Below are 27,923 nucleotides of genomic sequence, written 5' to 3'. Positions count from 1 at the left end.
CTTTAGAATCTTCCACCTCGTGTCTTTCTAGCAAATTGTAACTACAGAGACACAACTTTAAAAGATTTTTATTGCAGAGATAACATGTACAGCACATAAAAACATCCAAAGAGCTAAGATATGCCTCCCTCAACAAAAATCCCCATGACAATCCATATAGCACAAACATTAATAAGTCACAATCAACAAGGCAGTTAATGTTCTCCATGATTGATTCCTAATACATACATCAATATGATGAAACTGAATACCCAAATGAACATAGGACTATTTACTTTGGGTGTGCAAATGTTCTTCTGGTATGAGGATACTATTCAAGCTACGTGCAAATGTTCTTTCATTATTGAGTAGTGTGCAGGTTCAAACTATATATTCACAGTCAAGAATATTTCGGTCCTAGGTAACTGACTTTTATTCAGAAAACTTTACTATAAACTAATACAATTACATGAAAATAACAAAAATTACTTGTAAATATAACTGTTTTTACAAGTCTGCTACAGATCAGGGAATAAACCAAACGTCTAAAACAGACGAGACATCACATTGATTGGACTGGTTCTCTTTCTGAGGTCCTAATGCTAATCTGCCATCACTAGAGTTTACTGGTCCCCCAATGTAATTTCAGTACATGAATTCCAAAATGAATGACTCCCTGAGATGAAAACCATATAAGAGCCGTTAGGAATGAGAATTATTCCACTTACAACACAGTGCATGTTAGAGTCTTACAACAACCAGAGAATTAAACAAAAACTTTATAAACACCTGAACATTACCACAAGTCTAGTGGACACAACGTCGAACTATGTGACAAAACATGCTGCCAGTGGCCCTGGAATGCAAGAGAGTATTCACAAATGGGACTACCTTCTAACACACGCCACTCCTCATTCCTGTCATGTTGTGATTCATTCATTGAATGTGTTATATAAAACCTCTCAATGACAAAATGTGCTGTGCAATATATGAAACTTTTGTACCAGAGTCCAAACAATAACTTGTAAACATAGCAAGAGGCCCATGGGCCACATCGCTCACCTGAGTCACCTTGGCAAATACTTAAAGATTTTCCCTATATATTCACAAGTAAAACTGAGATCCCTATTGTGGCCCCAACCTACCCCCAGGGGCCATGATTTTTACAAACTTGAATCTGCATTATTTCAGAAAACATTCATGTAAATGTTAACTTCTATGGCCCAATGGTTCTTGTGAAGAAGAATTTTAAAGATTTTCTCCATAAACTTGTCAATAAAACTTTGATCCCTTATTAAGGCCCCAACCTACCCCCGGGGGTCATGATTTTAAAAACTTGTTCTCCTCTATAGCAGGAAGCTTTCATGTAAATTTCAGCTCTTCTGGACCAGTAGTTCTTGAGAAGAAGATTTCAAAAGATTTTCCTTATATATTTGTATGTAAAACTTTGATCCCCCTATTGTGGCCCCATCCTACCCCAGGATCATGATTTTAACAATCGTGATTCTCCACTATAACAGGAAGCTTTCATGTAAATTTTAGCTCTTCTGGCCCAGTGGTTCTCAAGAAGATGATTTTTAAATGACCCCACCCTATTTTTGCATTTTTGTGATTATCTTCCCTTTGAAGGAGACATGGCCCTTCATTTAAACAAACTTGAATGCCCTTCACCCAAGGATGCTTTGGGTCAAGTTTGGTTGAAACTGGCACAGTGGTTCTGGAGAAGAAGTAAAAAATGTGGAAAGTTTACAGACAGACAGATGGACAGACAACAGGCAATCAGAAAAGCTCACTTGAGCTAAAAAAAATAAAATAAAATAAATAAATCTCATACATCCCTCCAAAAAACAAAATAACATAAAGCCAACAGGCCACATAGCTCACTCAAAATATCTGCTAATACTTGCAGTGAATTTGTAATTGCTAAAAACAGTCCCATTTTACTATTCTCTAACATAAAACAGGTCTTTCTTCCATGAAAATTGGTCTGTTTTATAATCTAGCTCTTTATCACCCAAAAATTACTTGTATTGTTGGGATAAGACATGCTTAATGATTCTTCTTTACAATAAATATTGATATGAAAATCATCTGTATAAAAAGAAATATCGAGCATCTAATGATATGTCGATAGTCTTGGTACCCTGGGTATGGTCTAATATACTCGGGAATATTCAATGAAGTATTACTTCATAAGAAAAATTATATGGTTTAAAATAAATCTTGATAGAAAAAACACATTAGGCATGTAAAAATACTTAAAATGAATGTCAGAAAATGACAATCAATGAAGTGTGGTTCTGTTCACATACCTTGTCTTTAAATATTGCTCTGTTCACAAACATCGACTTCAAATCCTTGTCAATTACATTTCTACTTTGTTATAAATGTAGGTTTTCATACATGACACATTGAAATTTGTTTTTCACAACAACCATTTTGATACCAACATACAAATGAGAAACGGTAAAATATTACATAATTCTAAAAAAAAAAAAAAAATTCAATACATTGTAAATTGATCAAAAAAACTCTGAGACAGTCAAAATGTTCTGGAAGAACTGAATACCAGCACTGTCATTTCATCTCAATAACAGCCATTCAGGGCTGTATAAAATCTAATATGCCATGGTCACCTTTGATCCTTCACCTAATTAGGAGAGACACATAAAGTATATCAACACACCTGTTCTGGGAACCATAGTCTGTCAACACTAATCTCTAATAAACTGGCACCACTACAGGCAAATAGAATATCATTAATGGTAATAGATTTTGAAATTGGAGAGTGTTTGGAATTTGCAATATCTTTGAATAGGGTGGTGTTGCAGCTTTTTTGTTTGTTGGTGTATATATAGAAGAACTTAATTCAAATATGGTTAAAGCATTCTATTTTTCAGTGCTAAAATACAGAGACCCTGGGCCACAGTACTCACCTGTGCTAGTTTCCTTGCACAAAGCTACTTCCTAACCCTGGACTCTTACTCGTAACCCTTAAAATTGTTCACTTTGTGGAAATGCTATTGCAATAAAGTTTTTGAGAAAAAAGTCTCAAGATTCCATAAGATTTGTACAGGAAAAGTATAGACCTCTAATCTCAGATGGACAATGATCCAAACCAAATGTACAATGCTTGAATTTATTTTGAAAACTTATTCCTTGCTCCTGAGGGGGTCCTTCATCCGAAGAGACATTGATTCCCCTTACCCCAAGGAAAATTTATGCCAGGTTGAAAACTGCACATCAGTTCAAATTAGGGAGTTAGCAAAAGCTTATCTTACAAGTCACATTACAAGATTTAAATTGTTGACTGAGACGTACATATATATCAACCAAGAAGTGCATGAACCACATCACTTACCAGAGCATCAGGTGGTGCAGGAACCGCATCACTCACCAGAGCATCAGGTGGTGCAAGAACCACATCACTCACCAGAGCATCAGGTGGTGCAGGAACCGCATCACTCACCAGAGCATCAGGTGGTGCAGGAACCACATCACTCACCAGAGCATCAGGTGGTGCAGGAACCGCATCACTCACCAGAGCATCAGGTGGTGCAGGAACCACATCACTCACCAGAGCATCAGGTGGTGCAGGAACTGCATCACATACCAGAGCATCGGGTAGTGCACGAACCACATTACTCACCAGAGCATTAAGTGGTGCAGGAACCGCATCACTCACCAGAGCATCAGGTGGTGCAGGAACCACATTACTCACCAGAGCATCAGGTGGTGCAGGAACCACATTACTCACCAGAGCATCAAGTGGTGCATGAACCACATGACTCACCAGAGCATCAGGTGGTGCAGGAACCACATCACTCACCAGAGCATCAGGTGGTGCAGGAACCACATTACTCACCAGAGAATCAGGTGGTCTGGACAGATCATCAGCATTAAGAGGTTGCTTGCATATCAATTTAACACTCATGAATGCTTGTATATATTGAAAAGATTTCAATTCAAAATATATAGACACAGACTGGATAAAGCTTACAGAACAGCAGTTCTCTTCATTTTGAAAGAAATTTATTACATATACAAAATGTTCAATTTCTTCCTCATTATCTGTATGTGAATTATCTGCTTCAGACTTCAGTTTAGAGGTCTTTGTTATGAGTTAGCTTTATCTAATTATAAAGATCTTTGTTATGAGTTAGTTTTCCTTAATTATAAAGATCTTAGTTATGAGTTAGCTTTCCTTAATTATAAAGATCTTTGTTATGAGTTAGCTTTCGTTAATTTTAAAGATCTTAGTTCAGAGTTAGCTTTCGCAGGTCTCTAACCACTGCCATATACAATGTAAATACAGTTCCATTATAAAAGCTAACAGAAAAACCATACTGGCAAAAATCATAGACATAATATCAAGCATGTTTAAAATCGCCATAATAAAGGAACAAGTGAAGATTTCAAAGAACCTGTACAAATTCAACATTTATAAAAATGAATTCCTTAAAATCAATTCAGAATTCTGTATTCTGCACATCTCTATATCCCTCCCCCCAAAATCTTTGGCAATCTATTATCTTTAAAATTTGTGAGAATAGCGATACGTATATACCAACAGGTGACAGAGGATTTCAGCTTGCTCCATTAAAACCCTCTGTTTGACATTGTGTTCTAGTCTCACCCCTCCTCTCTACCTCATCACTAAATGATCACTCAAATTTTCTATTACAACAATCATCTCATGTCAGTAAAAACATCAATCAAGTTCTTCAATCCAAACAGATAACCTTGATCCGGGCCAGTGTGTACTGTCGTGTCATTCTGAAAGCCACTGTGTGTACTGTGGGCAAAGTCAATCATGCGGACATCCACTGGCGCGCACTGGGCGCTAGCTTCGTCATGCCCCAATTCTTGATCGTGATGCGTCCCTTGGGAACGCATGTCATACATGATGAGGAGTGAGCTGGAGTAGAAACGATACGTGTCATGTGACTGGATCTGTCGATGAAGTTCCTGGAGTCTTTTGATGATGGGATCTAACAAGTCCTTTCTCAGCTCATAGCCATTGTGAAGAAACTGGTGCAAGGTCTGCTTGAAGCCATCGACTCCTAAACTTCTACCATAGTATTTATTCACACATACATATTGATCACTGTTTTCTTGATAAACCTACAAAGCAGTAACATGAAGACATTGTACATACATGTTTTTATTTCATTTATTGACAAGATATGTGTGAAAACACCATGCTATGGATTAAACTCTATCGTGGAAATTTAACCTAGGCATGTGACCTTCACTTTTATCTAGAATTAAGCTTTGGCCTTGACCTTTCAGTTCATGAAATATGTTATAAATAGATATAACCAAGGTTATAGTTTCAGAGAAACAAACAGATGGATTTATGAACATGTGAAAATGAATATGTGAAATTGCTTGACAAATACAAGAATGGCGGAGAAAAGTAGCCGTCCTTCAGTACAAAGTTGTATACAGTAAATCACACGACACGCCCTGCATCTCCGCTGTAACTCACCTGCATGCCACAGACCCTGACCCCGAGACTACTGGAGGTTGTATTTTGACATTTCTTCATAAACCTTTCCTTTTTGTCCTCTGAAACATCATCTCCATGTTGCCGGGTTCCCATCTTCAAGTCCAGAATACTTGGGTGACAAAATTGTGCTGCCACATTCTCCAACAAAATAAATTCTGGGATTTTTGTCAAGGATTAATTATGTTTTCTCAGAAAAGGATTACTGTGATATAAATATGTTCTGTCACCCTATCCTCTTTTACTATTTCTTAATTATCTCCCCTTAGAAGGGGGTGTGGTCCTTAATGAGAGCAAACTTGAATCCCCTTCACCCAAGGATGCTGTGTTCCAAGTTTGGTTGAAATTGTCCTATGATTCTTGAGAGAAGGCAAAAGTGAAAACTTTGCAGACAATATTACAGACAATGAACTTTAATCAGAAAAGTTCACTTAAGCCTTCATGCTCAGGTGACCTAACATTCAATATAGTTTTGTTTGTTTCATTCTCATATTTTTTCATATATCGATGCAAATGATCCTTGACATATTTTGTTGCAAATATCTATAAAGATACCTTTGATTTGCTAGTGTACCATACACACAGAATGACGTGAATTAATGAAGGATACTACAGCGGGTGACGGGGCCCTGATTAGCCTTCCTCAGCTTAGTCAGAGTCTTCTTGTGACACCGGAGACTCCAGGGATTAATGTTCTCTGTCTTCAGGTCAGAGGTCGAGTCTCGTGAGTGGAACACCTGATCTGTCTGTGTGCTCACCTCTACACTGCCACTCCTCAAGAGCCGCAAACTATAGAATCAATGAAACATGTTAAATTCATCTAACACTACCCACTGCTCAAGAGCCGCAAACTGTAGAATCAACAAAACATGTTAAATTCATCTAACACTACCACTGCTCAAGAGCCGCAAATTATAGAATCAATAAAACATGTTAAATTCATCTAACACTACCACTGCTCAAAAGCCGCAAACTATAGAATCAATAAAACATGTTAAATTCATCTAACACTACCACTGCTCAAAAGCCGCAAACTATAGAATCAACAAGATGTACTGTGAGCAAAGCTCACTAAGAATACCCCCCGCTTACCCCAATCTCCCAAAGGGTGTTGTTAATAGGTATAAATTACCTCTTTCCTGAGTGTAAAAATATGGTATGCATTTGTAGAAGAAAATGGAAGATATAGTCCGAACACAAATCCATGGCATAAACCTATAATTTTGACCTTGAGATCAAAGGTCAAGGTCATAAAGAGGTCATGAATGTACATGACACATCGTCTCATGGTGACACACTCATGTGTCAAATATGGTATGCCTATGTCAAAGAACAAAGAAATTACGGCCCGGACACAAATCTATTGTAAAAAACCTTTAATTTTGACCTTGAGGTCAAGGATCAAGGTCATATAGAGGTCATGAAGGTACTTGACACATCGTCTCATGGTGATACACTCATGTGTCAAATATGGTATGCCTATGTCAAAGAACAAAGAAGTTATGGCCCGGACACGAATCCATTGTAAAAACCTTTACTTTTGACCTTGAGGTCAAGGTCATATGGAGGTCATGAAGGTACATGACACATCGTCTCATGGTGATACACTCATGTGTCAAATATGGTATGCCTATGTCAAAGAACAAAGAAGTTATGGCCCGGACACGAATCTGCACAGACAGACAGACGGACGGACAGACAGACAGACAGAGTGATTCCTATATACCCCCCAGAACTTCGTTCGGGGGGTATAATAAAACATGTTAAATTCATCTAACACTACCACTGCTCAAGAGCCGCAAATTATAGAATCAATGAAACATGTTAAATTCATCTAACACTACCACTGCTCTCGAGTCGTAAACTGCATCAGCTGACCAAGTTTGATGATTCTAGACCAAATAATTGTCCAGTTACGAGTCGGACAGGATTTTGCCATATTTGGCCATATCGTCTTAATCAAAGATCACAGTGATCTAACTTTAAAGTGCGACTCAAGATGTATCAGCTAACAAAGTTTGATGATTCTAGGTCTCATAGTACCTAAATCATGAGCTGGGCACGAAGCTGGGCAGGATCGCCATACCACATTACATCCTGCCATAGATAGGTGTATAAAAACGTCCTGCCTTTGATGGGCATATAAAAACCAGTGATGCATGACATATAAAATATTGTGACTTTGTAACATGTGATATTGTAATGTTAGTCACTGGGAACATTGTCACATAACAAGTACCTGTGTTGTGACTTTGTAACGTGATATTGTAATGTTAGTCACTGGGAACATTGTCACATAACAAGTACCTGTGTTGTGACTTTGTAACGTGATATTGTAATGTTAGTCACTGGGAACATTGTCAGATAACGAGTACCTGTGTTGTGACTTTGTAACACGTGATATTGTAATGTTAGTCACTGGGAACATTGTCAGATAATGAGTACCTGTGTTGTGACTTTGTAACACGTGATATTGTAATGTTAGTCACTGGGAACATTGTCAGATAACGAGTACCTGTGTTGTCCTTTCTCCTTCTTGTCTGTCTGTTGAGCTCCATCACTGAAGTTTGCACACTTGGATGATTTTTGCCATTTTGTTGACATGGGTCGATGACCCATGATTGTCACATAGCCATCACTGTCCTCGTGAATCTCCACCTCAATACTACCTGTCATACAAAACAATCTCCAGATCACAAAATATGTCAACGAGTTAAGTTTACGTCAACATTTTTCCAAAAGGGACAAAGTAGAACACATGGCCTGTAGATTTTAGATACACACTAGAGCAGGTTTCTTCCACACAAAAACATATATGCCACACACATGATGGAAAATAAATCAAATTTATAGCACAGAAACTAATAGGTAATTCACATTTACCTAAGTTTTGAATAGGCTGAAATTGAGTTCCATACCATCGAGTTCTGTAGTGAATTGTTTAAGAACATATGCGACGTTTCTCAATAGTATATCATTTTTCGCGACAATTCACTTGCGTTCTATCACATTTCTACAAAAAATCTTGGGGTATATTACCAGGCCTGTTTTAGAGTAAGCATAATTTGATAATTCCTGGTTGTTGAAAGTAGAAATGTAGTCATCTCTTATGCATTTATGGTAAGTTGTATAAATTGACATGACTGTATATAGCAAATAAGGAAGAAATCATTGGAACAATCAGGTATCGAACACGGGACCCTTGTATTAGTAGTAAGACAATCTAACCACTGAGCTATCCATGCCTATATACATATTCTTGTTAAAATATAAAATTTCAACCTATTTTGGAAATCATACAAGAACTCTTCATATCGAGAAGATGAAAAAAATAATTTTACAGAAAGTGTCAGAATCATTGCGCATGTCCGGAAAAAAATTATTTTAAAGAAAATGTCAGAAACATTGCGCATGTCCTTAAGGTCATGTGTGCCATTAAGACTTACCTCTGAATTCCGCGGTGAACTGCTTGAGGTTATGCGGGACATTGAGGTAGAAGTTATATTCCCGGACGTTCAGTGGTTTACACAGAGTCTGGTCATCAAAACGAAACATCCCTGTGTGTCCACTGACCTGATGTAGAAATGGCTGCAGCGGAACCGATTCAAACTCCTCCCCCATAACACCGCTGCACTCTGGCATCCTCTTGTTAAGGTCTGCAAACATCAACATCTCCATATTGTACTACATTAGTTTTCACTCGCACAAAACAAATATAAAAAATTCATTTTAAAGTATTGAAGTTTAGTTGTAAAACAATATGGACCACCTGTTACAAAGTTCTTCAAGGGTTAAAACTCTGAAGTATGTACAACACTGTCGATGTCTGATGTCTATACGTGTGTCAAATAAAAATAATATACAGGAGCAGGACTCGTCATGAATGTTTACAAACATACTTAGCCCATGTGGGAGAGATCTAGTTTCAGACCATAAAACGGTAAAAATTTTAATCAGGTTAGACTCGGATCGTTAAATTTAAACATTTAGGGAAAGGGATTTATATGTTGAAAAAATTCCATTTGTACACATACTACACAATAAAATATGTTCAAATCATTAACACCGAATATTGAAGCAGCAAACATAATCTATAAAAACACTAAGTTACAGCAACACCCGACACCTTCAGCCCACTGGACAAATGGGTCCTTATTCACTCATAAGAAAACATTGATTAGCAAGCCAAAAGCAGTAAATTAAAACCTGTAATTTTCAGTTTAATACGCATGATACATTTGTAGATTTAGTGTAGCTAGATATCTTATGTAAACCTTTTCTTTTGTCCCGAGGAAGAAACACGTCGTCCCGAAAATTTGACAACCCCATTGTTTGTTTGAGTCGTTAGTCATTTTAGTGCTTATATGGATATCCATATCATCAATAAATATTCCAAATATCTATCAGGAAGTGTCATGTTATTACACATTACGTACTTATAAGTAGAGGACAAAAGTAAAATCAATCATGTGGTCCTTAATACAGCACATGTTGCACATCTTGTAATAACGGTAATAAATTAATTCCTTCACATTTTGAAAAATGAACATGAAACAACCTCTACTAAATTAACAGTTGGTATAAATCCTAAACTTCCTTTTTTGAAATCCCGAACAGGAAATTATTTATTCAATGAAAAACTACATGTAAATATAGCATGTCTTTTGATCTGATTATGATTTTTTAAATGTAATAATTCTGTACAGGGAAAATTTTAAATCACAATGAATCATTTTCTTTTATCATTGTTAATCTTTTATCATTGTTAATCTTTTTCACCCTAATGCATGAATTATCTTAACAAGTTCAAGATGTTGTACTTATAATATATATATGTACTCCTTCCATATAGAGAGAGAAAGAGTGAGGGAAAGAAAGAGAGAGGAGTTCTAAAGTAAAGAGACAATAATTAATGTTCTACACAAATATTCCTGAGTTCGAGAGAGAGTTCGAGAGAGAGTTTGAGAGAGAGAGAATTTGAGAGAGTTCTATATTAAAGGGACAATAATTAATGTTCTACACAAATATTCCTGAGAGAGAGTTCGAGTTCGAGTTCGAGAGAGTTCTATATTAAAGGACAACAATTAATGTTCTACATAATCATTCCTGAGAGAGAGAGAGAGAGAGAGAGAGAGAGAGAGAGAGAGAGAGAGAGAGAGAGAGAGAGAATGTTCTATATCCCCTTACAGTAAATCATATATCTAACTTTTTAAACATGAGGCCTATGGCCACACAAACTAGCCTGCTAACTATAACCTTGCTTCAGTACACTAATGATAGCTCAGCAGTACATTCAGACTGCCATTGTACATGTACATTGTATACATATAAGTGTTGGGATGGAACTCAGAGCATGGCCAATGTAGACTACAGGGTCCTACATTTAAACAAACTTAAATTTACACTACATATAGCCTGGATACTCCTATCTAGTCTTTTTATTGGACTGGTAGTTTTAGTATTTCTATTTAGCAAAGGACATGACCAAATTTAAACACACTTGAATATCCTTTACCCAAGGATGTTATGTACCAATCATGACAGAAATTAGTCAAATGGTTCTTCAGAAGATGACAAACATATGTGATGTCTATGCCTGACAAAAAAGAATTTGAAAATCAAAGCTTCCTATCATGTAACTAAACTGTATTGACAGGTGAGCTAAAAAATGTGCCATCCCCTCCTCCCTAAAAAACAAATTGACACCCACCCCCTCCTCCCTAAAACAAAAGGCCCACAGGCCTTATCGGTCACCTGAGTACTAGTGAAAAAGTACCACTACTCCCAATATAGGGTGATGAAATCTAGAAAAAATTTCCTGTTCTGAATATCTAAGCTAAATCCTAATGTTCAGCAACAGTATAAAACAAGATGTGTCCTTAAAACTTCACTGCCCTCAAAAGTGCATACACTGATGTAAGGCTTTAAATAATATAGTAGGTGTATTAACATTAAAAGACATGACCAATTTGGACCCATCCTAGAGTCAAAACCCTGGGTTGTAAAATTACCATTTTTTTTTTTACAACCTTTTCTGCTATTCCTAAGTATGCATTTAGATTTTATACAGTATCAGCAAACTTACAGAAAAATACTGTATACTACGTTTGGCCCTACCCTGGGGTCAGAACCCCTACCCCAGGGATAATCAAAGTTACAATTTTGGTAAAGGATTACCTGCATGCTCTTTCTAAATATCCATTTAGCTTCAATTTAGTATCCATAACACTAAAGAAAATGTTATTTAAGTGTTTTACACATAAACACTATATAGTAAGTTTGGCCCCGCCCTGGGGTCAGCACCCCTGATGGGGATCATGAAATTTACAATTTTGGTAGAGGCCTTCCTGCTCTACATCACTATGCATTTAATTTTTCTTCAACATGTGTGATTGAAGAGAAGATTTTTGAAATTATATAAATTTTGGGCAGTTTTTGCCCCGCCCCTAAGGCCCCAAGGGTGCAGGACTCCTGAAATTTACAATATGTGTCCTCCTTCTTCCAAAGATACTTCATACTAAATTTGAAAAGAATTGGAATGATAGTTATAAAGAAGAAGATAAAAATGTGTATTGTTCACACATTAATAACTGACCATTTTGGCCCCACCCTGATACCAAAACCCCTATCCCTGGGATCATCAAATTTACAATTTTGGTAAAGGACTGCCTGTTCTTTCTAAATATCTATCTAGTTTCAATTTAGTATTAATAGCACTAAAGAAGATGTTATTTAAGTGTTTTACACATAAACACTATATACCAAGTTTGGCCCCACCCTGGGGTCAGAACCCCTACCCCGGGGATCAGGAAAATTTTGGTAGACGCCTTCCTGCTGTACATCACTATGCATTTAGTTTTTCTTACACGTGTGCGGTTCTTGAGAACAAGAATTTTGAAAATTGGTCAATTTTGGGAGGTTTTTGCCCCACCCCTAGGGCCCCAGGGGTGCTGGAGTCCTGAAATTTACAATTTATGTCCCCCTTATCCCAAAGATGCTTTATACCAAATTTGAAAAGAATTGAACAAGTAGTTATCAAGAAGTTAAAAATGTTCAATAATTGTTAACACACGATGCACAACGATGGACGACAACCAATTGCAATATGTCACCTGAGTAAACTCAGGTGAACTAAAAATAAACTGACAACCACCTCATCTCTAGAAAAAAAAAGAAACGGACATCTATCCCCTTCTCCCTAAAAAAATAAACTGACAGCCACTCCATCTCTAAAAAAGAAAACTGAAACCTACCCCTCCTCCCTAAAAACAAACTGACATCTACCCCCTCCTCCCCCCAAAAAAATCAAACTGACAACCACCCCTATCCCCCCCCCCCCAAAAAAAAAACACTGACCCATAATACAACCTTAGATCTATACATGTATGAAAACTTCTCCTAGCCATTCATCAAACTTTGTTGTTACTAACACTCAGATGTTAGTGAAAATGCAGTAAATTAAATCACTATACTTTTCACTCACTCATTTCATACAGCAATATTTTTTACACAAATGACTATTATTTTCCCTATGTGTAGGTATTCTGATTGCAAAATAAATGTTTGGAAACTTGATAATGACGTAATTAGCAAAACAAAGTGATATATAGGGACATTGTAAATAGAAGTTTCACCTTTATTTGCTAATCATAAACACTTTACTTTTAAGTAATCATTAAAAAGTTGCTACATCTGGAAATTCCTGAACAATTCTCAGGTCCCAGGTCAGAAGGGCGACAACAAGGAAAGTTTACCGGGTGACCATGCAGTCACCGCCTTGCTGCTATATGAGTGTTTGGATGGCTCATTAATCAGGGATGTAATACACAAGTAATGTGATATTGAACCAGGCTAAAGGTTCACGCATTACTTCTCTAATTATTAAGCCCATCAAATTAAAAGAAAGGTAAAATACTATTGACTTTTTCTATTTGTCAAAACATTTCCTTATATATATATATGCTAGAACATGATTATCAGACTAAATATAGATTTCAGATTTGAAATAACAATAACTTAAAATCTTACGTGCACAACACCACGTACATGAAAATGTACAACTTTAACCATTTTATATACATAATAATAAATTTTCTCTGATCAAATCTTATTCTTTCATATCATTGCTTTGTTCTTGAAGAAAATTTTAAAAAATTAACTAATAAATTATAAAATGCCATATTATGACCCAATCAGATGACCATGGTGACCAAAATTAAATCTACTCTATAAGGTGATATACATTGATTAGTCAAAATGTAGCCTTGTTGTTCTTGATCAGAAAATTTTATTTCCTATAATCCAATGTAACAAATCCCTTGAGGACGCGTTCTGGCTCTAACTACAGTACAGGTTTAAACAAAAGACTTTACATTCAGGAGAAAGCTTAAACTGCATCTCAATTGTTTAGACAAACAAGTCTCAGTCTCTCTCTCTCTCTCTCTCTCTCTCTCTCTCTCTCTCTCTCTGATATAGATAAAATCTTAATCTGAAATACTTGCTTAGATTTAAATTCCTCACCTCATAAACTATGATCTTCTATATTTTCAATATATTGATCACTAATTGCACTCTGAAAATTCTGACAAATCTCTATACAGTTTCTGGATAATTATTCTGTTAGCATGTGACATGTAACCTTGACCCTCGATTGTAATCAGTCTGAGGGTAATCTAACAAGAAGTAAATCAGGGTAGGGTTGTTTATCCTTCAGAGATAGTACACTCCTCCTCCTTCACTTTCTTTGATCGTCTGTAAAACTCTTGTACTGGGCCTGGTTTATCATCACTAATGATCAGAGAATTGTTAGTTATAGCCTGAAGTGTATAGCACATGCAGTGCTAAGCCAAAAACCATGATATTACTAAAGTAAATATATCAAATCAGCAAATACAACAGAATATTTAGAATCATTGTCCAACCCACTCTGCACCTCACAGTCCCACACTGTCTGTCCCACTCTGCGTAACCCACACTGTCCATCCCACTCTGTCCATTTCACTCTGTGTAACCCACCCTGTCCGTTCCACTCTGTGTAACCCACCCTGTCTATCTCATTCTGTATAACCCACACTGTCTGTCCCACTCTGTGTAACCCACTTTGTCCATCCCACTATATGTAACCCACTCTGTCTGTTCCACTCTGTGTAACCCACTCTGTCCATTCCACTCTGTGTAACCCACTCTGTCCGTTCCACTCTATGTAACCCACTCTGTCCATTCCACTCTATGTAACCCACTCTGTCCATCCCACTCTATGTAACCCAACCTGTCCGTCCCACTCTGTGTAACCCACTCTGTGTAACCCACCCCTGTCTATCTCACTCTGTGTAACCCACACTGTCCATCCCACTCTATGTAACCCACTCTGTCCGTTCCACTCTGGGTAACCCACTCTGTCCATTCCATTCTGTGTAACCCACACTGTCCATCCCACTCTGTGTAACCCACACTGTCCATCCCACTTTGTCCATTTCACTTTGTATAACCTACCCTGTCTATCTCACTCTGTGTAACCCACACTGTCTGTTCCACTCTGTGTAACCCACTTTGTCCATTTCACTCTGTGTAACCTACCCTGTCTATCTCACTCTGTGTAACCCACACTGTCCGTTCCGCTCTGTGTAACCCACACTGTCTGTTCCACTCTGTGTAACCCACCCTGTCCGTCCCACTCTATGTAACCCACTCTGTCCGTTCCACTCTGTGTAACCCACTCTGTTTGTTCCACTCTGTGTAACCCATTTTGTCCGTTCCACTCTGTGTAACCACCCTGTCTATATCATTCTGTGTAACCCACACTGTCTGCCCCACTCTATGTAACCCACTCTGTCCGTTCCACTCTATGTAACCCACCCTGTCTATTTCACTCTGTAACCCACTCTGTCTATCTCACTCTGTGTAACCCACTCTGTCCGTTCCACTCTGTGTAACCCACTCTATCCGTTCCACTCTGTGTAACCCACACTGTCCATCTCACTCTGTGTAACCCACACTGTCCATCCCACTCTGTCCGTCTAACTTTGTCCACCCGGCCCACATCGTAAAAATAAAATAAATTTACAGATTGTTATGGTAATGGACATGAAGAATAATTGAATACATATATTTGAATTAAAACAAATTATCTTAAAAGATTATAATTAAATGAACAATTATCACACACACACACACACACACACACACACACACACACACACACACACACATATATATAGTCATTATTACCTACTATCAATTTGAAACACATTTTATTTAGAAGATATCGGTAATTACAGACACAAATATTGCTCTAGTATGGATTGTTTTTGTTGTGTGTGGGTTTTTTTTTTTACATAAAGATAACATGTCTTCAGTTTGGCTCAATATATTTACATAATAATTATTATGAATCACTGGTTTAATGTAATTTGTAATGTCCACCATTGTAAAAATAAAATGAATTTATCAATTGTTATCTGTAGTTACGAACACGAATAATCCTTGAATACAAATTTTTGAATTCATCCCACAGAATTTGACCTTAGAAATTTGCACACTCATTTTGTCATACATAGGGCTAAGGTTTTTCCAGATGATTTTTTTTCAAAGTGGGTGGTATGCATTATACACAAGTGGGAGGTACGCATTATACACAAGTGGGAGGTACGCATTATACACAAGTGGGTGGTACGCATTATACACAAGTGCACATAATTTAATACACAATACTTTACAGAACTTTTAAAATCAAAGAATTTTAAATCATTTGTGGAACAATGTTTTGTTTGGTAATAAGCTTTGTATATCTTGAAAGTCACTGAGAATTTGATAAATATCCCTTTCAGCAATTTTTTTCCCACTTCATAAAATAATTACAAAAATCAATGTTCTATTCAGGCAAAGGCTTTAATCAACCCCAACAAAACGTCTATTGCCCTCAAATACAATTGATAACTTTATAAAATTCATAATGAACAGACTCCACTGTTTTTCTACCATATAAAAATTCCATTACATTATTAAATCTTCTAAAACAGTCATTCATTCAAGTCTCTTATTGGTTGACACATAGATATAATTGTCACAGAACTTACTATATAATCTCTCATACATACTGGTCATCTTCACCGAAGTTTCAAATTCAAGTCAAATCTAGTGGAAAAGGTAACTAAACAAAATCCAAGTTTCTTCAATGCAAACGTCACTTTCAGTATAGCACACCTATGTTGACATCATTTAAGGAGGTACACCATAACTTATACAATACAATATACTTGTATATTGAAAAATGTATATTTCAATACATAAACGCATACATGCCAAGTTATTCCAGAAGGTGACATGTCATTAATGAAACCCACAGCTGCTAACAGCATGAGAAACAAAACCACCCACCAAAAAATCACAGGATTTCTATATCACTTTATGAAGATAAAAAGATAAAGTCCAAGAATCTAGTTCTGCAAATCATCATTGCTTATTAAACTTTCAACTGCATGCATGCATTTCGTTCCCCATCACTTTGTGTCAATCTCATTGGTTTAACATTTTCATGATGAACTACTGCCCACAAAGTAAAATGTTAGTGAATCAATTACTTTGTCTTATCTAAATGCTGAAACTTTGAAATTTCCTTATTTCTTGGGGGGACAAATGTTAAACAAGACCTATGCACATTAAATTATGAATTCATAGCACTGTTCGTGCAAATGTCAAAGACACAATTTTTTCACACAATAGTCGTATTAATAATAAATAGGAGAAAAAGGTTACAAAAAAATGAGGTTGTTAATCAAGTTTAACTTAATTTATAAAGATAATCAGAAAGTCTAAATTACTGATCTTATAAGTTTAAAAGACACTGGTGGTATACTTTCTGGTATGCTGGTCCCTCCTTCCAACACAGGTGACTAGGTTGCTCTTAGAAAATAACAAGTACTTTATTTTGGTACTTTTGCAAAGAGATTTTTTTAAATTGATACTGCAGTAAAATAATAACAGTACAGACGGCATAAAATAATCATTAATTACAATTTTCACTCAAAACTTGAGTCCATTTCTATTTAACTCAATAAGACAATTACAATGAATAGGCCAAGGCAAATCACTTTAACAATAAAACTTTTCAACAGAACATAATTTTTTTCATTCACTGTTCTCCAGCATAAGAACATCTTCGCTAGCCAAGAGTCAGGTTAGCTAACTCTGAGAGATAGTAAATCGGACACTTGGTTAGTGAAGATGGCATAAGAACTATAAGGATAAAAGATGTACCAGCAGTGATCAACATAAAGTATAGCAATCATCACTATCTATCAACAATAGTCAACATAATCTACCAAAGTAGTCAACATAATGTACCAACAGTCATCATCACTATCTACCAACAGTAGTCAACATAATGTACCAACAGTCATCATCATTATCTACCAACAGTTGTCAACATAATGTATCAACAGTCATCATCACTATCTACCAACAGTAATCAACCTAATGTACCGGGCCAACAGTCATCATCACTATCTACCAACAGTAGTCAACATAATGTATCAACAGTCATCATCACTATCTACCAACAGTAGTCAACATAATGTACCAACAGTCATCATCACTATCTACCAACAGTAGTCAACATAATGTACCAACAGTCATCATCACTATCTACCAACAGTAGTCAACATAATGTACTAACAGTCATCATCACTATCTACCAACAGTAGTCAACATAATGTACCAACAGCCATCATCACTATCTACCAACAGTAGTCAACATAATGTACTAACAGTCATCATCACTATCTACCAATAGTAGTCAACATAATGTACCAACAGTAGTCAACATAATATACCAATAGTAGTCAACATAATGTACCAACAGTCATCATCACTATCTACCAACAGTAATCAACCTAATGTACCGGGCCAACAGTCATCATCACTATCTACCAACAGTAGTCAACATAATGTATCAACAGTCATCATCACTATCTACCAACAGTAGTCAACATAATGTACCAACAGTCATCATCACTATCTACCAACAGTAGTCAACATAATGTACCAACAGTCATCATCACTATCTACCAACAGTAGTCAACATAATGTACTAACAGTCATCATCACTATCTACCAACAGTAGCCAACATAATGTACCAACAGTCATCATCACTATCTACCAACAGTAGTCAACATAATATACCAACAGTCATCATCACTATCTACCAACAGTAGTCAACATAATGTACCATCAGTCATCATCATTATCTACCAACAGTAGTCAGCATAATGTACTAACAGCCATCATCACTATCTACCAACAGTAGTCAACATAATGTACTAACAGTCATCATCACTATCTACCAATAGTAGTCAACATAATGTACCAACAGTAGTCAACATAATATACCAATAGTAGTCAACATAATGTACCAACAGTCATCATCACTATCTACCAATAGTAGTCAACATAATGTACTAACAGTCATCATCACTATCTACCAACAGTAGTCAACATAATGTACCAACAGTCATCATCACTATCTACCAACAGTAGTCAACATAATGTATCAACAGTCATCATCACTATCTACCAACAGTAGTCAACATAATGTACCAACAGTCATCATCACTATCTACCAATAGTAGTCAACATAATGTACCAACAGTCATCATCATTATCTACTAACAGTAGTCAACATAATGTACCAATAGTAGTCAACATAATGTACCAACAGTCATCATCACTATCTACCAATAGTAGTCAACATAATGTACCAACAGTCACCATCACTATCTACCAATAGTAGTCAACATAATGTACCAATAGTAGTCAACATAATGTACCAACAGTCATCATCACTATCTACCAACAGTAGTCAACATAATGTACCAACAGTCATCATCACTATCTACCAATAGTAGTCAACATAATATACCAATAGTAGTCAACATAATGTATCAACAGTCATCATCATTATCTACCAACAGTAGTCAACATAATGTATCAACAGTCATCATCACTATCTACCAATAGTAGTTAACATAATGTATCAACAGCAGTCAACATAATGTACTAACAGTCATCATCACTATCTACCAACAGTAGTCAACATAATGTACCAACAGTCATCATCACTATCTACCAACAGTAGTCAACATAATGTACCAACAGTCATCATCACTATCTACCAATAGTAGTCAACATAATGTATCAACAGCAGTCAACATAATGTACCAACAGTCACCATCACTATCTACCAATAGTAGTCAACATAACGTACCAACAGTCACCATCACTATCTACCAATAGTAGTCAACATAATGTATCAACAGCAGTCAACATAATGTACTAACAGTCATCATCACTATCTACCAACAGTAGTCAACATAATGTACCAACAGTCATCATCACTATCTACCAACAGTAGTCAACATAATGTACCAACAGTCATCATCACTATCTACCAATAGTAGTCAACATAATGTACCAACAGTCACCATCACTATCTACCAACAGTAGTCAACATAATGTATCAACAGCAGTCAACATAATGTACCAACAGTCATCATCACTATCTACCAACAGTAGTCAACATAATGTACCAACAGTCACTATCTACCAACAGTAGTCAACATAATGTACCAACAGTCATCATCATTATCTACCAACAGTAGTCAACATAATGTACCAACAGTCATCATCACTATCTACCAATAGTAGTCAACATAACGTACCAACAGTCACCATCACTATCTACCAATAGTAGTCAACATAATGTATCAACAGCAGTCAACATAATGTACTAACAGTCATCATCACTATCTACCAACAGTAGTCAACATAATGTACCAACAGTCATCATCACTATCTACCAACAGTAGTCAACATAATGTACCAACAGTCATCATCACTATCTACCAATAGTAGTCAACATAATGTACCAACAGTCACCATCACTATCTACCATTAGTAGTCAACATAATGTATCAACAGCAGTCAACATAATGTACCAACAGTCATCATCACTATCTACCAACAGTAGTCAACATAATGTACCAACAGTCACTATCTACCAACAGTAGTCAACATAATGTACCAACAGTCATCATCAATATCTACCAACAGTAGTCAACATAATGTACCAACAGTCATCATCACTATCTACCAATAGTAGTCAACATAATGTATCAACAGTCACCATCACTATCTACCAATAGTAGTCAACATAATGTATCAACAGTAGTCAACATAACGTACCAACAGTCACCATCACTATCTACCAATAGTAGTCAACATAATGTATCAACAGCAGTCAACATAATGTACTAACAGTCATCATCACTATCTACCAACAGTAGTCAACATAATGTACCAACAGTCATCATCACTATCTACCAACAGTAGTCAACATAATGTACTAACAGTCATCATCACTATCTACCAATAGTAGTCAACATAATGTACCAACAGTAGTCAACATAATATACCAATAGTAGTCAACATAATGTACCAACAGTCATCATCACTATCTACCAACAGTAGTCAACATAATATACCAATAGTAGTCAACATAATGTACTAACAGTCATCATCACTATCTACCAACAGTAGTCAACATAATGTACCAACAGCCATCATCACTATCTACCAACAGTAGTCAACATAATGTACCAACAGTCATCATCACTATCTACCAACAGTCGTCAACATAATGTACCAACAGTCATCCTCACTATCTACCAATAGTAGTCAACATAATGTACCAACAGTCATCATCACTATCTACCAACAGTAGTCAACATAATGTATCAACAGTAGTCAACATAACACATCTGACCTTTTTGTCAGATAGGTGGAAACCTAACATTATTTTTATTGCAGGAATATGTTTGAAATATGAATATGTTTGAAATATGAATATGTTTGAAATATGCTTCTAAAGCAACCACAAGGTAGAAACTGATTAATAAATATAAATGAAAAGATAGTTTGGCAAGTACAATGTAATATAAAAAAAGTATGTTCACTAATGGATATGACGAATGTTATGGGACATTTATCCTCATTTTCTCAATCATTCCTGCGTTTTATGATCCTTTTAGTGCTTTACTCTCTCATTTAGTCCATATTTCATACAAAGCTATACATGTAAATAGGAACTCCAATTTTAGAGTGAAGGTAGAAAATTTGTGTGTTGCTAGGATGTTACATTTCTACATTTATGTCCAAGTCCCATAAAAGTTATAAAGCTCCAACTAAGTCAGCATATACTAAAACATTCTCTAGTCACAGATCAGCAGCCTCTCCTGTATAATAACAGGGTTTGACATTAACTTTTTTGAGCACTAGACCAATCAGGCTACTTCAAATGATTTTTGCTAGATCAGACCTTACATCCACTAGCTCTGACCAACTTTCCAGAAAAAATCTGATAGATTCTCCATATCTAAATACTTAATTCAAATGACAAATGTTAAGTTTGAACTAAAATGCATTTAATTGTCTCAAAAAAATCTTTAGTCTTGTCATTCAATTTGATGCGTTTACTTTCAAATATATTTTCAGTTTCTTTAAATTCTTACTGACACGGAAATTCTTTAATCAATTTATAATGAAATGACCTCAATATTTTTTAAAACTTTCTATTTCATAAGCCCTGCTTTGTTTCTTCCCTAAGTTTTCCTTTTTTCTCTTTCTTGGGACATCTTTTGCTTTCCTTGAGGACGAGAATTCGTATTTGAATATAGACATTCCCGCACATATGTAAACACGGAAAAATTGCTGTTTACGACGTAATATATTAATTTGATAAACACTTTCTTATATTCAATTCAAATCAACTGTTTTGTTTGTTTTAATGAAAATGAATTCAATAATTCTATTTATCCAAAACATAACTTTACACACATTAACATTGTGTACATGTCGTAGAACATCACTTCAGACTGCGACTTATTAGAACTAAAAATAGAGATTATGACATTATGCGGTTCAAAATTGCTTGCAAACTCTTTACAGTTATTTTTTTTTTTAAGAATAAAATATCTTATGATTTAAAGTAAAGTTTCTTAAATTTGTTTATTTTTTAAACACGACCAGTCGGACTAGTAAATTAAACATTTTACCCGACTGGACCTATCATTTAGTAAACTCAGTCGGTCGGACGTGCCTTAGTGTCAAACCCTGAATTATAATATTCACCTTCATTTCAAAAGATCAATAAAGCCAAAGCTAGTAATGTAAAAGAACAATCACTTTCTAAATGAAAACATGAAAATGTTTAAATGAAAACATGAAAATGCTCTAGTACAATTTATCTAATTAAATTCAAAAATAATATTACATAACATTTATGCAAAAATAGGATGGGGGAGAGGAGATTGTTATCAATTTCAAAACATGCAGTTTAATGGTAATAGTAATAACAGATAAACCTACAATAAACTAATTTATATTAACATATGCATTTTATATCAATTTCTGAACATCTTTTTGTTTGTAAAATGTTATTCATTGCAATTTAAATATTTATGCATGATTCATAATGTAAATGACATTTATAAATGTTAAACAAACTGTCATTTAATACCAATGTTTATTTTTCTGTAAGCGTATGCTTTTTCAATATATTGAAATTATTTCCTGAAAAAAAGGAGGACATTTCAATTTATAAACTCATTACAAAACCTATAGCTATAAGGAATCAATGTGTTGGCTGTTTGTATTATGAAGGACTATTATGAAGGACATAAAAAGACAGAAAGCACAGCATCATTTCTGCCTAACAGGCTTTACCAATTAATAAAGATACATGTACACTAGCTATACTTCAACTGTTTTTTTTATTTATTTTTATATCCCTACAAATAGCCTAGACATTATTCCTTGCATTGAAATTCAAAGGAATTTTGTAAAAGACATCAGGGATGTTATACTAAGCCACAGTGATTTACCCAGGTTATTTACATAATTTTGTGTTTCCTTATATGACAATACTAATGAAATTGACATTTAATTATTATGACATGAAGTCGGTCATGCAATCAGACTTTCTTGTGAATGAATACAATCACTGCTTCAAAAGTCAGGTACTTTCACCTGGCTTCTTGCATGTATAGACACGCAATGCAGCAGTGGATTTAGAGCCCCTCCCCCTTCTCACCAATGTGAGTAAAATTCCAGATTGACACCCAAAATGGCTGTCAGTATTTTGGCTAATACTTGACTGTTCTTACTTAAATTCATGACACTGTTTGTTTTCATTTTGTGATATGCTAGCTGCCACAAAGTATTTACAAAACAAAGTGTTGATTCTGAAAGGTTAAATTTATATGCATTATCTATCAGACGAAAGAACAAAGTAATACTTTCTAAATAGAGAACTGGAGAATGATACATAGTACAAATTCATACATGAAAGTAATTCTCAAGTGTTCTGCTGGCAGCTGTTACAGTCACAACTGCTTCCAGCGATGTACAGACATATTTACATTAATATCACGATAATGTCTGCATTAATTCCAGGAAAGAGTGCCCTTAGTCGAGCATTTAATGAATACTGAATCAAATGACTTTCCCAAAATTAGGTTTCTTCTGTCATGATGAACAATATTTTTCCCAGTGGACAGAAGCAATGCATTCTTTAGTGTTGTAGTATATATAATTAAATAAATGAAGTATATATAGGAGAGATATAATTACTACAGTATCTCACATCATACAATTTCAAGGTCTTAATTTGAAAACTGGGAGGAGTTAGATGTAATAATACACAAACATGTACCTTCCATATGACATTAAATTTCAAATAAAGAGGCAAAGCTCCTGCAAGAGAGAGCAAAATGGATCAAAACTGCAACATGATCTGGAGTGACCCACAAAAAAGCTACACAGCAAGTTTTAGCTTGATATGTGACAGAAATAGGAAATCCTGAACAGATACCGTTGTACCATAATATCTCCCTTCTTAAGATAGGTGTACAAATATGAGTATAGTGCATATATCAAATAAATCAATAAATTGTAAAAAGTCGAAAAAGACAATATCATAATACAATTTATTTCATATATTTTTTTGAGTTCAAAAGCCTTCAAAGTGGGGTTCAATGATTTACTGAAAACAAGAAATAACTTCAGTCTGTTAATTATAAGCAGAGTCTACTAGACAACCATATTTTTCTGTTATTTCTTTCTTGTTTTCAGTAATTCCTCCTGTTTTTGGTAAACAAATACACTGTTAGAAATGTATTTACCAAGATCACAAGTTTCTTTGACACTACTGAAACTAATAAAAAAAATATTCAGTTGTAATCATTAGAAAGTTCTGATGCAGATTTTACGCAATTCACTTTTTTATGCTCACTTGGAAGAGGTTATCTAATGTTACGATATTTTATTCTGCATACAATTAGTGCAAACATGCCAAATGTAACCTTGTGGTGTCCATTTATGTGAATTCACCATCCCTCATCATGTTAGTTGCAGCTAGTATTACAATTTACAAAAGTAACTGACTGTCAAAGAAGTACAAGCAAGATGCTGCAAACAACTTATCGAAAATGGAATCAGAGGCAAGCATCAGTTGATGTATCTTATGCCTGCATAAAATGTTTATGAATTATATAATTCTATGTAAATTTCATATTAAATCAACTTTAAAATGACTTCCTTCTTAAGTCTTTTTCATGCCAAATCAGTCAATTTAGACTTTGAGCCTCGTTTTCCCAACATTTGTTTCAATGTCAACAACTCTTTGTGCATGTGCAGAACTTCTTCTCTGAGCGTTTAAACTAAGGTCACTTGCATACCCTGTTTACGTCATGAAAATACTATCTTGAAACACAGGTATTGTCAGGTAATTATCTTCTTTCGAAGATTAATCAATTATGTTGCAGGGAATGAAACTGTGTTATTTCATCTTTAGTGTAATTTCTTGATTAGTAAAAGGGTGTAGACTTCAAGTTGAAACTTACAATTACAAAAAATTGCCTATGATTACAGTTCATATTGCTTTAAGAATTATAAATATATACATATATATATCTAATGTTACAATATATATATATAAAAGCACTCAAGTTCCAACAACACCCGATACCTCAAAGTGTCGGATCCACAACATGGATAAAGGTCAAATACAAAAAATTATACAAAGCACTAAAATGACCAACGACACGAACGACATTGTCAAATTTTCGGGACGACCCGTCCCTTCTTCAGGACAAACGAAAACAATTACAATTACAAATGTAATTGTTTTCGTTTGTCCTGAAGAAGGGACGGGTCGTCCCGAAAATTTGACAATCTCGTTGTTCGTGTCGTTGGTCATTTTAGTGCTTTATATATATATATATATATATATATATATATATATATATATATATATATATACTAAGTATTCGAAATTAACCATAGACCAAGTCTATGTCAAATGACGCCGGTCTATGCCAATTGTAATTGAGATAGTTCAAATTGTCTATGCCGATTTTCTAGGTTTAAAGCAATAGAATTATCAAAAAAATCAACTTCTGATAAGCATTATGGGGAAAGGAGGACATCGTTATAGAAATGGGAAAGAAGATATGCTTTCTAAGTACATTAGAAGAAAATAATGTTTTAAATTTGTGGGGTTTTTTCCCCCAATGTTGCAGTCTATGCCAATTCGATGAGGTCTGTGTCATCTTGTTTTGGCATAGACCCATGGTCTATACAAAGTTTTAAGTTTTAAACCAATTTCGAACACTGTATAAATATATATATATATATGTTTATTCACCAATCAAGGGCCCTCAGGGGGTTGGGGGGCATGTACAGGTAAACAAGCAATTAATTATAACAATGAAAATAAATAACAATCATTCAGAAGTACTAATACTGTCAGAGTTTACACTTCTGCACTGCACACATCTATAATTATATAAACATTAAGGGTTTGTACCAATATTTTCTAATCAGTTTAGTGTAAAATTTCTTACAAATTAGACATACTAGAATAAAATGACATGCATGTTTTACATACAAAGTGTATACAGACATCAATAGTTCTACCTGCCTTCCACAGTTCTTGTCCATAATCGATTATTTTAGTTCTGATATCAATCATTACGTGCCATTTTTCAATCGAAGGAACGTGTTTTTTCCCGTTTAGATTTTCTCTAAATGAACATGTTTTCTGCATCTATTCCTTAAATCCGATTATCCTATGATTAAAGCTCGAAAAAGATTTTGTTTACTAAATGATCGGAAGTGACATGATTCCTGCTATTTCTCATTCTTGAAAAGATTAAAGCTTTAGTTTACGAAAACATGAATGGAATAAGGCGTAATTGTTAAATAACAGGAAATTGATAGCTTCTTTGTTTCATTTAGAAATAATTCTAACTTACCATGTAGAATAGACGGTGGTGTTTTAGTTCAACGTAGTTGCACTTCTATAGTCGTTAGCATATTAACGGAAATGACATAATAATTTCCAACATTCCGATCCCGATCAGTAAGGAAAAATTTCGCAATACCAAGTACCATGCCTGGCCTGGATACCTTTGTTTGACCTTTTTATGCCCCCGAGATCGAAGATCCGGGGGGCATTTTGCTTTTGTCCTGTTTGTCATTTTGTAATTCTGACATTCTGTCTGAAACTTTAACCTCGCTAATAACGTTTGAACAGTAAGTCACTAAGTGCTAGAGCATTGATATATCACATGAGTATCCCTTGAGACAAGACCCGACATTTTTTTCCCTTCGTCCTTGACCTTGGAGTTTACCTACTTATAAAAAAAATGACATTGGTCATAACTTCTAAATGGTAAATATTAGAGCTTTGATATTTCACATAAGTATTTCTTGTGACATGATCTTTCTACTGGTACCAAGATATTTATCCATGTGACATTGGTCATCTTCGGAATTGGCCATTATCGGGGGCATTTGTGTTTCACAAACACATCTTGTTCTCGATGTTAAACAAGGCGTACATTTTTTTTTTTTTACTTAAAACTTGAACTGTTGTCCGAGATTTAGGGCCTACTTAAAATTTGACTGCTCAAAAAAAAAAAAAAAAAAAAAAAATATAAAATTTTTTGAGAAACCCAAAAGCGCTCAAAGTTTGTTCTCACTATTTTGAGTGAAATGATAGGGGGGGGGGGGGGGGCAAAACAAAAAACCCACAAACTTTTTAGGCCTGACAGCATGAAAGAATAAAGAACAATATATATACCAATATTTACATGGACAAAACATGTTCAATCTGTCTTAAAATTCATTCGTATTGTTTTTGAATTCTAGAGAATCCCTGAAAATGGTTACTCCCCCCCCCCCCTCTCTGACAGAGGTCGAGGTGTACTCTGATGATTACTAGTCGCTGAGCATCGCGAATTGGGAATTGTATTCACAGGCACCTGAGGTATGGATATTACTACCCCCCCCTTTTTTTTTGGATATATATATATATATATA

At 35.3% G+C, this 27,923-nt stretch overlaps 1 protein-coding gene across 2 annotated transcripts; it reads right to left on the bottom strand.

The window, feature by feature from the left end:
- Positions 1-52: 52 nt before the first annotated feature.
- LOC125669594 (inositol hexakisphosphate kinase 1-like) lies at positions 53-27,222 on the bottom strand. 2 transcript variants are annotated; one of them, XM_048904206.2, is made up of 6 exons: positions 26,855-27,222; positions 8,935-9,144; positions 8,004-8,157; positions 6,099-6,277; positions 5,471-5,646; positions 53-5,103 (listed from the first exon to the last, which is right to left on the bottom strand). In XM_048904206.2, the coding sequence occupies exons 2-6, from the start codon at positions 9,128-9,130 to the stop codon at positions 4,669-4,671; spliced, it is 1,140 nt and encodes a 379-aa protein (XP_048760163.1). In that variant the 5' UTR covers positions 9,131-9,144; positions 26,855-27,222; the 3' UTR covers positions 53-4,668. The 2 variants fall into 2 exon arrangements, with proteins under 2 accessions (XP_048760163.1, XP_048760164.1); XM_048904207.2 differs by lacking the exon at positions 26,855-27,222 and adding an exon at positions 9,258-9,509.
- Between the last annotated feature and the right edge of the window lie 701 nt (positions 27,223-27,923).

The sequence above is a fragment of the Ostrea edulis genome, chromosome 4 (genome assembly GCF_947568905.1).
Source record: "Ostrea edulis chromosome 4, xbOstEdul1.1, whole genome shotgun sequence".
NCBI classification, from domain to species: Eukaryota; Metazoa; Mollusca; class Bivalvia; order Ostreida; family Ostreidae; genus Ostrea; species Ostrea edulis.
The sequence above is the reverse complement of the archived record's forward strand: the minus strand, read 5'-3'. Positions and strand labels throughout refer to the sequence as shown.